The 12,796-nt window shown below is 42.7% G+C and overlaps 1 protein-coding gene across 5 annotated transcripts in view; it reads left to right on the top strand.

Moving 5' to 3' along the window:
- Zzz3 (zinc finger ZZ-type containing 3) overlaps nucleotides 1–12,796 on the top strand; it is a 93,506-nt gene that overhangs the window by 43,867 nt on the left and 36,843 nt on the right. For all 5 annotated transcript variants that reach the window (XM_045137936.1, XM_045137938.1, XM_045137935.1 and 2 more), the window contains one exon: nucleotides 4,064–5,595. In XM_045137936.1, the coding sequence (XP_044993871.1) occupies nucleotides 4,094–5,595 (1,502 nt within the window). In that variant the 5' untranslated portion in view covers nucleotides 4,064–4,093. The remainder of the gene's footprint in view (nucleotides 1–4,063; nucleotides 5,596–12,796) is intronic.

Below are 12,796 nucleotides of genomic sequence, written 5' to 3'. Positions count from 1 at the left end.
GGAGGATGCGGACATGGGCAGAGTCTGCTTAGGTCTTGTGACCAACCACATCTCTTTCTTCTCTGTTCTAGAAAACATTACCTTTCCTTAGGTGGTAGGTAATACACAGGGAGACTTTTCATTGGGTTACTAGGTTGGGCTTTGCCCACATGCCATGTTAACTAATGCTTTCCCTTCCAAAACCACAGTGCTATCTGTTTCCAAATGGATGCTGGCCAAGCTTTTGTTTTTTTAACCACATTTTATGTAGTAGTAAATAGTAGTAGTATTTCTGAGCTAGTTTAACGTGGCTTCGTTTCTAATGGGGTAAGTGGTTTTGTTTGCGTTCCCTTACCAACTTCAGTTCTGGCAGGAACTTTGTGCCCTGATCTCTTCACTGGACCCTTCTGTAACGTTGTATTCATCTAAGGAGAAAAACAATAGCTCCTGTCAGTACTGCAGTGCTTATAAGCATGACAGAACAGTATTGGGGCTGGATTAAAATAAATGAGGCATTTTTAGGCTGAAGCTCCTAAAATTCAATTTAACAGGCAATCACAAGAGAAGTATATGTACTTTAATTATGGTTACCCAGATAGTGTAGCAGTTACCTTCTTGTTGCTGGGATTAAAACTTCCCAGAAGCAGCTTATGGGAGGAAAGGGTTTATTTCATTCTCATAGTTTGAAGGGAAGTCTCATCATGACAGAGAAAAACATGGCAGAGTGGACTATCAGCTCACATATTTTTTTTCTTTTTGTTTTTTGAGGTAGTTTCGCTCTAGCCCAGGCTGACCTGGAATTCACTATGTAGTCTCAGTGTGACCTTAAACTCATGGCGATCCTCTTCCCTCTGCCTCCGGAGTGCTGGGATTAAAGGCATGCGCCACCATGCCCAGCTTCAGCTCACATCTTCATACGTCATTGGCTGGGCAGGAGTAGTCTGACTGGACATCTAGTGAGCTGGATTGATGAGCCCTAACATGCACCCGCCGCGGTAACCTTCTCCAGCAAGGCTCCACCTGAAAGTCCCACCAGCTGGGGAACATGTAGGAGGATTAATCACAAACACTTGAAGCTATGGCAGATAGTTTTACATTCAAGCCGCCCCAGATAGGAGGAAATCCAAGGCAAGATAGATAAATTTTGCTTTAGCCTTCATAATTTTAGCTAGGTTATACTTTAAGTGTACATAATATGCTAATTCCATCCAAGATAGTTTTACAATTCGTTGCTTAATGTTTCTTTAGCTGGTGGGATCATGGCCTTATTTATAAGTTTTGGTTTGACTTATTAGAACCTCATAGGGACTTAATAGAATTTTTATAAATATGAGACTCTGTGAATGCATTGGTGTAGAGTTGTCCTCACAAACCCCAGTACACATTTTTCATGTGGGAAGGGCCTAACATTCTGCATTTCTTTCTTTCCCGTTCTCTTCTGAATGTTAAACCCCGGGCCTCTTGCACTCTGGGCGTGCGCTTGAGTGCCGTGCTGCACTCTCCCAGCCCCCAGCATCTTGGTGGTGACTCATCTTATACTTGGAGCTTCAAGTTTGAAGTAGCAAGGGTCCTATTTCTAAAATGGGCTTTGTTCTCTGTGGCCCAGAGATGCAGGATTTGAGAGCCCTACAGCCCGGTCTTCCTTGGAGGTGTTGAATGGAGCAATAACCTTTGTTAGGGAGCAAGAGACACAGCAAGAGGCTTAATCTTTCATTGAAACGGTGAAAAAACAGAGGCTTTCAGTATAGGTGGTATTTGATAGTGGTTGTCATATAGAGATGTGTGTATATGTGTATCCACACACATTTTATAAGTAATTTTCAGTACTAACACTAGGTATATTTAATCCCAATTGTCTGTTGGGGCAGTTATACTACAAAGCGAGAGGTTTTGTTCCTATTCAAATTGGTGTGGAAAGAAGGTGTGGATCATTTGAGAGGTTTATATACTTTTAATTAGCATTGCTTTTTAAAATATTAAGCTTATCATATTTGACTTATGTATTTATCACTGCTGGTATTATTTGAAAACACATTGCATTTGATTTTTATAAATAGCTTATTTATAAAATTAGTTTGTTTTCTTTGTATATTTTACATAAGGTTTGGTATTTAACTTTCAAATTTGAGAGCTCCAGATTTGAGCACATCAAATAAATTTTTTTTTTTTAAAACATCATTTGAATTTTTTTCCCCTAGTTTTTGAAGTAGAGTATTACTCCAGTCCAGACTGACCTGGAATGCACTATGTAGTCTCAGGCTGGTCTCTAACTCATGGCAGTCCTCCTACCTCTGCCTCTCAAGTGCTGGGATTAAAGGCGTGTGCCACCACACCTAGCTCATTTGAAGTTTTTTTTTAATTAATTAATTAAATTTTTTTATTTGAGAATGGGCACACCAGGGCCTCCAGCCACTGCAAATGAACTCCAGACACATGTTCCACCTTGTGCACTTGGCTTATATGGGTCCTGGGGAATCGAGCCTCCAACCGGGGTCCTTAGGCTTCATAGGCAGGCACCTAACCGCTAAACCATCTCTCCACCCCCATTTGAAGTTTTACTTAAGTTTATGAGCACAAGCAAATTATATGTCTGTGATCTCTAAAATACTAGTAAACTAGTTCTAATTCCTTACTGTTCCTTATTATTCACTTGTCTTCTGTGAATTCTCTAGAACAAGTAATTGTCCTTTGATATTTAAGATTTTAGAAAGTTGTTAGTTATAAATTTGTAAGTATGTCATACTTTGAAACAAAGCTAAACTAAACCACCTATTTAAGGGCACTTTTCTCAATTCATCTGGCAACAGCCAGGAGTAGGAAAATAACTTCTGTACTGTTACCCATTTGCATGTGGTAACTTTTTGCTATACTCCCCTTTCCATTCTTAGGTGGCTCCAGGTGAGGCCAAGGAGAGCTTGTGCTTGATGAGCAGGGGAAGGGGACAGATGACATTTAGAGGGTTGCGTGATGGAAGCTGCTGAGGGATGAGGGGGTTCATAGGAAACTGTAGCACAGCTGTATTGACGCTTCCTCTGGTCAGTCTGTACCCTATTTGACCTTGAAAGGCTAATGGCTCCTTCATTCTGCGGGGTGATGTAAGGTGCCTTTGGAAAATATTCAATCTGTCAGTTTATCCAAAAAGATCAGTCAGACCATTTTTCAATATGCTTTGTACTTCTGTCTCAGAAATGTCAGGCATCCCCACCAGAAAACCTGCTCTTCTCCTAAGTCATGAATTAAAGCTGTCATGCACTGTGTGCAGAAGTTTAAAGAAGGAAAGGGTGGAGATAACATGTGTGCTATGGACATTTATATGCATATAAATACATTATAGATGCTGACACATAAAATATTCCTGATTTCTTAAAGTGTGAAGATTCCCTTCATAGAAATTTCCCATTTTCTTTTCTCCTCTTTCACGTAGTGACCTGGCTTTCTCTAGCGACTAGGCAGTTCTCTTGTTTTGATAGCCAGTGCAGGCTGTAGTATTGTGAATTCTGCCTGTTTCAGAAATTCTGTTGCAACCAGAATTTTTTGGATATCAAATGGTATCCTGTCAAGGGATTTGACCCAAAACTCATTTCAGTGAGAACATTAAAAATGACTGGAGTGGTTGTTTAAGGTAGCTGCCATATGCAATAGTCAGTATTGGTGTCTCCATAACCAGGAAGTCTTCTGGGTGCATTCTGCTCATCTGATGGGCAGGCAGACTGCGAGGCAGTCCAGGAGAATAGATGATCTCTCCAGATCCTGGTCTCACCACTTTCTAGCTGGATGACTGACACCAGATCATTCACACTGTGCCTTAGTCCCCCTTCCTCATTTGAAAAGTTTGGAAGATAGCCGCACTGACTTGTTGTGAGACTTAGGTGTGAAGGTATGTAAACAAGCAAAACAGTTCTTAGACTATTACGTGGCTTATAATTGTTAGCTATTGTTACTACCATTATTGGAAATGTTAATAAAATAATCATGTCCATTATTTGTTAATAATGGTTATACTTGGATAAAGTTACAGTGTTATACTTTGTTTTAGGTGTATTAACCATTACCTTTTCTCATTATTTTGTTTACATTTTTGAAGGTTTCCCAATGAGTGGATCATGATGACCGTATGGTAGGGACTTGCCATAGTATGGCTGCTTCCCGATCTACTCGTGTTACAAGATCAACAGTGGGGTTAAACGGCTTGGATGAATCTTTTTGTGGTAGAACTTTAAGGAATCGTAGCATTGCTCACCCGGAAGAAATCTCTTCTCATTCTCAAGTACGGTCAAGATCACCGAAGAAGAAACCAGAGCCTGTACAAATTCAGAAAGGAGGTAATAATGGAAGAACCTCTGATTTAAAACAGCAGAGTACTCGAGAATCATGGGTAAGCCCTGGGAAGAGAAGACTTTCTTCTTCAGAAAAGGATAACATAGAAAGGCAGGCCATAGAAAATTGTGACAGACGGCAAGCAGAACCTGTGTCACCAATTTTAAAAAGAATTAAGCGTTGTCTTAGATCTGAAGCAGCAGGCAGCTCAGAGGAAGATTCGCCCGCCAGAGCGGACAAGGAGTCAGTGGAGGAGAGGACCGGAGTGGACCATGATGCCGGCTTCCAAGGGACTAAACGAGCTTGTCGATGTCTTATACTGGATGATTGTGAGAAAAGGGAAGTTAAAAAGGTGAATGTCAGGAGTGAGGAAGGGACACTTAGTTCTGCAGTAGTTGAAGAAATCACAAGCTATTTGGCTGTCAATGGTGTTGATGACAGTGACTCAGCTGTTGCAAACTGTGATGAATGTCAGCCTGGCAGGAACACTAAAAAGAGTTCTGGTTCCTGTTTGTCGCAGGAAAAACCAGTAGCTGGAAATGGGGATTCAGAAACACAGACTGCATTGTTTTGTGATAGTAGGAAGGAAGACAGTTATTTAGACCATAACGTGCCTTGCACAAACTCAGAGGTGCAGGTCAAGTTGGAGGACCACAAAGTAGTAACTGCCTGCCTATCGGTGGAACACCCTAACCAGCGGACTGCTGAGGCAGCTCCAGGCCCCGCTTCCGAAACTCAGTCATCTGTCAGAGATTCCGAGGAGGAAGTAGATGTGGTGGGAGATAGCAGTGCCTCAAAAGAGCAGTGTAATGGAAACCCCAGCAGAGTCCTGGACGGCGGTGCTGCAAGTGTACCAGTGTCTGGAGACCCCGAGCTGGCTGCTGCTCAGATGACGTCTCTGTCAGAACCTCAAGAACACCGCTATACCCTGAGAACATCACCACGAAGGGCAGCCCCAAGAGGTAGTCCTACTAAAAACCCTTCTCCCTACAGAGAAAACGGACAGTGTGAGGAGAATAATCTTAGTCCCAGTGAAACAAAGACAACTGTTAGTGATAATGTGAGTGAATCGCCCACAAATCCTAATGACATTTCTCACAATGAGAAACCTGTATGTTGTGACTCTCAAAACTATGGAGGTGAAGGAGTAAGTCAGCCACCCTCAGAGACAGGACTCAGTATTGGACATGTGCCATCTGCCAAAGAGAGTGCCAGTCAGCACCTTGCGGAAGAGGAAGATGATGACCCTGATGTTTATTACTTTGAATCAGATCATGTGGCACTGAAACACAACAAAGAGTATGTGTAACTATGGTAACCATGCATTCTGCTTTGTTTACATTCCCCACTTGCTCATGAATGCTTGTTCCTGATCTTCTCTTTACAGTGAAATGGATGCTTTAGTTCTAATTTTGGGTTTAACAAAATGGTTTTTAAAGCTCAGATCTGGGGTTCCTCTAGTCTGGTATCTTCTACATCTCAAATAGAAAGGAAGAGTAGAAGCAAGGGTGGTAATGTTTCTTCATAAGTTTTTGTGTGTTTGTTTTTGTTTTTCAGGGTAGGGTCTCACTCTAGCACAGGCTGACCTAAAGTTCACTATGTAGTCTCAGGGGGACCTCAGACTCACAGCGATCTTCCTACCTCTGCCTCCTGAGAGTTGGGATTAAAGGCAGGTGCCCCCATGCCCAGCCAATTTGCTTAAGCTTTTTAATAAGCTAATTTGTAAAACAGGAAGATCTTGAGTTATCACAATACAGTTTGGTTTACAGTTGTGGTGATTTGTTTAATGTCTGTGCAGAACAAGTAATGAGAATGTTGCTAATCCACATGTGGGAAATCGACCAAGATAGAAACCTACTTTATCATAGTTACTTACATTTAATTCCTAATTAAAAATTTTATTTGAAAGTAACTTTATGCATTATGTCTGTAACTCAGAGAACTAGATACTGCTCTTTATGCTGTGTGAGTTGTATAACATTAGCACATTCACAAGAGTTAGTATCTACTCTGGTATGCACAGAACATCTACACAACTTTTCTTAGTAGTAAATATCACTTCTCAACTTTTACTACCATGCCACTTTCCCAAATAAAGAGTTACGTGTCCAACTTTTTCATAGTTGTGCTTAGAGTTACTATAAATGTTCTCTGGAAAGTTACCTAAGTGACTCAGAGCTCCCTGTGATGGCCTTGAAAGGAACGCTGAAGTGCTCATCAGAAATAGTTTGGCAACAAGACACACATGTAATAGTAAGTTAATTATATTTATTATAGGTAGGCTTTAAATTAACTGTCACAATCAACATTGACTTGAGAAACAGTCCTAATGTTTTTGCTGTGCCAGTGCAGAATGGTGTTGCTGGCTGTGGGATGTGACATTCTTTTTGCCATGTTTAGTAGATTGTTCAGGTTTTATATGGTAACAAGGTATGTGGCCTTTCAGTATAGGGCTCTTTTGAAAATCTTTTCTTTTAAAACAGTATTTTAGTATTGGATTTTACATAAATATATATATTAAAGTTACAGTCTTTTTAAGTTAAGATCTCTAGCGTAGGCTGACATGGAACTCACTGTGTAGTCTCAGGCTGGCCTTGAATTCAGTGATCTTCATACCTCAGTCTTCTGAGTGCTGGGATTAAAAACTTAATAGAGAATTTTATGTGAACATTTTATAAACTTTTGTAAGAATGATTGGAGTGTTATATACTTGAACTGTTTCAAATTGAGGTAGACAAACACAGTCATTGCACAAAGCAAACATTTTCCAGTAGTGATAGGTTGTGATGGGAATGGTTGCACATCTGCAGTCCCAGCACTAAGGAGGCCGACCTGGCCTGCACAGGAAGACTGGATCAAAACAGACAGCCATTTCCACTTACACATGGCATCAGTTTTTATTTGATATTTATATTCATTTTTTGTTCTTTTGAGGTAGAGTCTTGCTCTAGCTCAGGCTGAGCTGGAATTCACTGTGTAGTCTCAGGGTGGCCTCGAACCCACGGTGATCTTCCTACCTCTGCCTCCCAAGTGCTGGGATTAAAAGCGTGCACCACCATGCTCGGCCCTGTTTTTTTTTTCCATAACTTTTATTTGAAAGAGGGAATGGGCATGCCAGGGCCTTCAGCCACTGCAGATGAACTGCAGATGCATATGCCACCTTGTGTATCTGGCTTACGTGAGTCCTGGGGAATTGAACTTGGGTTCTTTGGCTTTGCACAGCCAAGTACCTTAACCACTAAGCCATCTCTCCACCCTTCCCCCACTTTTTTTTTTCTTGTTTTTCGAGGTAGGGTTTCGCTGTAGCCCAGGCTGACCTGGAATTCACTATGTAGTCTCAGGCTGGCCTCAAGAGCGATCCTCCTACCTCCATGCTGGGATTAAAGGTGTGTATCACCATGCCTGGCTCACACCCTTTTGTTTTAATTCTTTTTACGGTAAGGTCTTACTCTAGCACAGACCTGTAACTCACCCCAGGATGCCCTGCAGCTCACTGCAGTCTTCCTACCAGGTGCTAAAATGGGGCATGTATGCAGCACCACACCAGTTCAGGTCTGTCTTTTTTCCAGTTTATTTTTGGAAATGGAGTTGTAGTGAGGTTCGCATTGCTGGCAGAAACCACCCAACCAAGAGAAGCTTGTGGGAAAAAAGGTTTATTTTGGCTTATAGGCTCAAGGGGGAAGCTCCATGATGGCAGGGAAAACAATGGCATACGCATAGGGTGGACATCCCCCCCGGCCAACATAAGGTGGACAATAGCAACAGGGGAGTGTGCCACACACTGGCATGGGGAAACTGGCTATAACACCCATAAGCCCACCCCCCAACAACACACCACCTCCAGGAGGCTTTAATTCCCAAATGTCCATCAGCTGGGAACCTAGCATTCAGACCACCTAAGTTTATGGGGGACACCTGAATGAAACCACTACATTCCACCCCTGAGCCCCATAAACTGATATCCATACGTGATGTAAAATGCAATGCATTCAATCCAACTTTAAAAGTCCCCGTCGTTTTTATCAATTCCATTGGTTTTCATACATCCCCATAGTCCAAGACCTTCTGAGCCATAATACCAAAAAATCCCCCCAAAACCCATAATGGCACAGAATAAGCATTCACACTGCAAAAGATGGCTTGGGGCATAGTAAAGAAATATTCAACCAACACAAGATTTAAAACAACCAGGGCAAACATCAAACTCTGTAGCTTTAAGTCCAACAACTAACCAGTGACAAATCTCCAAGTCTGATAATGCTAACCAGCTACAAGTCTCTGGAATTCCAATTCCTCCCTTCCAGCTAGGCTACTCACAGTCCTGGAAAACTTCATCCGGGGCCAGCCTCTTTCCTTAGCAGCCATCTTGTGGTCCTGGCATCTCCACTGGGTCTCCACTGTACTCCACGGTTCATCCTCATGGCTCCATGGGGTCTCCATGCTGGCAACCAGCAAACCTGCTTCATGCTGCCCATGGCCATTTCCAAAACTCATGACTGTGTTACAAACTCAATGACCCTGTCTTTCCTGCATTTTTTTATATTCCACAATATCAGGTAGGGTGCCAATTTGTTAATCCAGGAGGGAATAAAGCAGACTTTGACGAACAGGACACACCTTGAGCACTCAGGTGTCTTCCTGTTGCCCCAGTGCAGGTCAGCTGGCCCAATCTCAAAGGTTGTAATCTCTCAATTGAAGCTGTATAGGCAACAGTTCACCCAAAGAGTTTTCTTTCTAAGAAGTGCCATATCCCTCTGCTCACAGCAGTTCATCTCTATGTAAAGCAACCCTGTACAACTTCTCAGGACCCAGGCATTTAAGAGCAAGCTTCTCACACAAACTGCTAGCCCACTCCAAGCAAAGCTCTTTCTCACCCTCATACGCCAAACCTCACGGTCCATAGTTCTTACTGCATTCAGGTCTTTCGAATGACCAGAGTAGTCCATCAAGCTGTACTTACAGCACTGCAAGGTGTCTCTTAGGCCTAGGTTTCAAATCCTTCCACATTGCAGCAATCCCAATCCTCGATACCACTGCTCATGCCATCATTTTCCCTGCCATCATGGAGCTTCCCCTCAAGCCTCTAAGCCAAAATAAACCTCTCTTTTTCCCACAAGCTGCTCTCTTGGTTGGGTGATTTCTACCAGCAATGCAAACCTGACTGCAACAGGAGTCTTGTTAGGTTGCTCATGTTTATCTTGAATTGTGATCTCAAGTGGCCCTTCTGCTTCAGCATCCTGAGAAAGTAGGACTACAGAAATGTTTAACTGTGGCCAGCTTAAAAATCATGTGAGGAGGCTGGACGTGCTGGTGCATTCCTTTAATCCCAGCACTCGGGAGGCAGAGGTAGGAGGATCACTGAGTTCCAGGCCATCCTGAGACTACATCGTGAATTCCAGGTCAGCCTGGGCTATGAGACCCTACCTCAGAAAACAAACAGCAGCAGCAAAAAGTTGTTATGGCTTGGAGAGATGGCTTAGTGGTTAAGGTGCTTGCTTGCAAAGCTTGCTTGTAAAGCTTATAGTACCTTAACCACTAAGTCATCTTTCCAGCCCATATAAACGTGTATTTTTCCTGTTTACTTTTTGGTTTTGTTGTTAGTGTTTGAATTGAGAGCCTGGCTGATGCTAGACCTTGCTTTTCTACCAACCTAGATCTCCAGTCCCATGAAGTGATATTTTAGGAGCTTTTTTCTTGTTTCTTTATGAAAAGCGATGCTCTCTTAAGTCTTGGCTTGGGTGTTGATCATAGAAAATACTTTTTCAGGGCTGGAGGGCTGGCCTAGCAGTTAAGACGCTTGCCTGCAAGGCCAAAGGACTGAGGTTTGATTCCCCAGGACCCATGTAAGCCAGATGCACAAGGGGGTGCACACATCTGGAGTTTGTTTGCAGTGGCTGGAGGCCCTGGCGTGCCCATTCTCTCTCTCTACCTGCCTATTTCTGTATCTATCTATCTCAAATAAATAAATGTAAAATATTAAAAAGAAAGAAAATACTTTTTCAATAATTTACTGACGTTTCATGGTTTCACGATGATTGTGACAGACGCTGTTACTATAAAATAACGAGGCAACTATTGTAACCTGTAGGCGGTCCCATTTCCTATCCATCTTATGTTCATCTGCAGATGAAAACAGTACAGCTTTGTGTGTCTTCAGGCTTTATGTACAGAGAGGGTCCTTGAGACGTTACTCAGTGTTAGTGCTTCATTGACTAGTTCTGAGTAAAAGACTTTACTCAGTTTTGCCTTTTTTTTTTTTTAAATTGTCACATTATAAAACTTTTGAAGATTGTCCTACTCTTTGACACTTTTTTATTTTGAGGTAGTGTCTTACTCTATACACCAGGTTGACCTGGAACTCACTCTCTAGTCCAGGCTGGCTTCGAACTCACAGTGCTCCTCCTACTTATGCCTCCCGGGTACTCTGATTAAAGGTGTTCGCTACCATGCCTGGCTGGACCTTCAGTTCTTGCTGAGTTGTTGATGTTTGTTTGCAGTCTGGGGAGCAGACCCATGTTTGCACATGCCAGGCAAGTGCTCCGCCACTGATTTTTTAGCTTTTTCCTTTTTTCCAAGTTAGGAAGTAAAAGTTGTCCTCAGCATATTGACTAAAAGTGATTTCCAGAGGGGAGAGTGTATACGGGGAGAGGTCAGATGTCATTTCTGGAGCAAATCCTTGTCTGTCCCGTCCTCTCACCCCACGCTTCTTGCCTCGCACTCACAGATGATCACACCAGAAGGGGATCTGAGGTTAGCGCTTTTTTTTTTTTTTTTTTTTTTTTTTTTTGGTGTTTCGAGGTAGGGTCTCACTCCAGCCCAGGCTGACCTGGAATTCATTATGGAGTCTCAGGGTGGCCTTGAACTCATGGTAATCCTCCTACCTCTGCCTCCTGAGTGCTGGGATTAAAGATGTGTGTCCCCATGCCCAGCAAGCTCTGTTGTTTTTAAAACAAGTTATTATTGTTTAAAAATAGTTCATCTTGTGTTTTTAAGTCACAAGTAAATGTGAAGGTAAGGTTAAAATTTCTTTGTGGTTATTAAAAACACTTCAGATCTGGAATATTATCCTCTTCTATGTGTGTCCCAGTGATATTCCTCATTCTTTCTGTGCTAGAAATGTTCTCTGGAGTCTTGCCATTGGATCTGTGAATTGAACATTCCTGGACCAAACAAATAGCACCTCTGGCACCAATTTTAAAAAAGAAGTTATTAAAGCCATCTGTTGCAGTGCTCAGATTAAAGTCACGCACCACCTTTCCCAGCACGACTTTTTTGTAATTTTTTATTGACAGCGTCCATAATTATAGACAGTAAGCCCTGATAATTCCCTCCCTCACACTTTCCCATTCACAGCTTCACTCTCCATCATATCCCCTCCTCCTGTCAATCAGTCTGTCTCTCATTTTGATATCATAATCTTTTCTTCCTATTATGATGGTCTTGTGGAGGTAGTGCCAGGCACTGTGAGGTCATGGATATCCAGGCCATTTTGTGTCTGGAAGACTGCATTGTAAGTAGTCCTACCTTTCCTTTGGCTCTTACATTCTTTCTGCCACCTTTTCCGCAGTGGACCCTGAGCCTTGGAAGGTGTGATAGAGATATTTCAGTTCTGAGCACTCCTCTGTTACTTCTTCTCAGCACCATGGTGCCTCCTGAGTCATCCCAAGGTCACTGCCATCTGAAAAGAGAAGCTTCTCTAACCAAAAGTGAGAGTAGCATTAATATATAGATATGAACATAAGAGAAGTGCTTACTGGGCAGTTTGGTGAGCATAGTATAGACATTTAGCCAGACAGCAGCACACGTTACACCCCTAGGGCTCATGACTACCCTGTTGTAGGTTTTCAGTATCACGGATGTATTCCCTCCCATGTAGCAAGCAGGCCTCCAGTCAAATTAGAGGGCAGTTGGTTTCTCCCATAACAGACGTGCCACTATTGGACCCCGTTGGCTCATTTGGCCTGGCTGGCCAATTATAAGACTTGGAGTGTCAACTGTTGATTACACCAGGTCCTCTAGCCACTGCAAACAAACTCTGAACTCCAGACACGTGAGCCACTTTGTGCATCTGGCTTTATGGGGATACTGGGAAATTGAACTTAGGTCATCAGACTTTGCAAGGCAGTGCCTTAACCATTGAGCCATCTCTCTATTCCCATGAATAATTGTTCTTACTTTTCAGTGTATGTGTATGTATGTGTGTACATGTGCTTGTGTGAGTACAGATGCACATGTGCCGTGTTGTGCGTGTGGAGGTCAGAAGACCTTTCACCTCATTTGAGGTAGGGTCTGTCGTGGTCTTTGTTGCTTGCCACTGCGTAACCCAGGATGGATGGTCCGTGGGCCATGATGTTGTGGAAAGTTTTCCTGCCTCTACCTCCATCCTGCCATTGGTGAGAGACAGGTATTTTCATCAATTGCAGAAGCTGCACAGATAAACTCCATATCCATTCTTACAGCCTCACTGGATTTTGCTGTTCAGATTTCTTTCAAGGGGCCA

This window comes from Jaculus jaculus, chromosome 19 (assembly GCF_020740685.1).
Source record: "Jaculus jaculus isolate mJacJac1 chromosome 19, mJacJac1.mat.Y.cur, whole genome shotgun sequence".
NCBI classification, from domain to species: domain Eukaryota; kingdom Metazoa; phylum Chordata; class Mammalia; order Rodentia; family Dipodidae; genus Jaculus; species Jaculus jaculus.
Note: the sequence above shows the minus strand (reverse complement) of the source record. Positions and strands in the feature narration are given on the sequence as shown.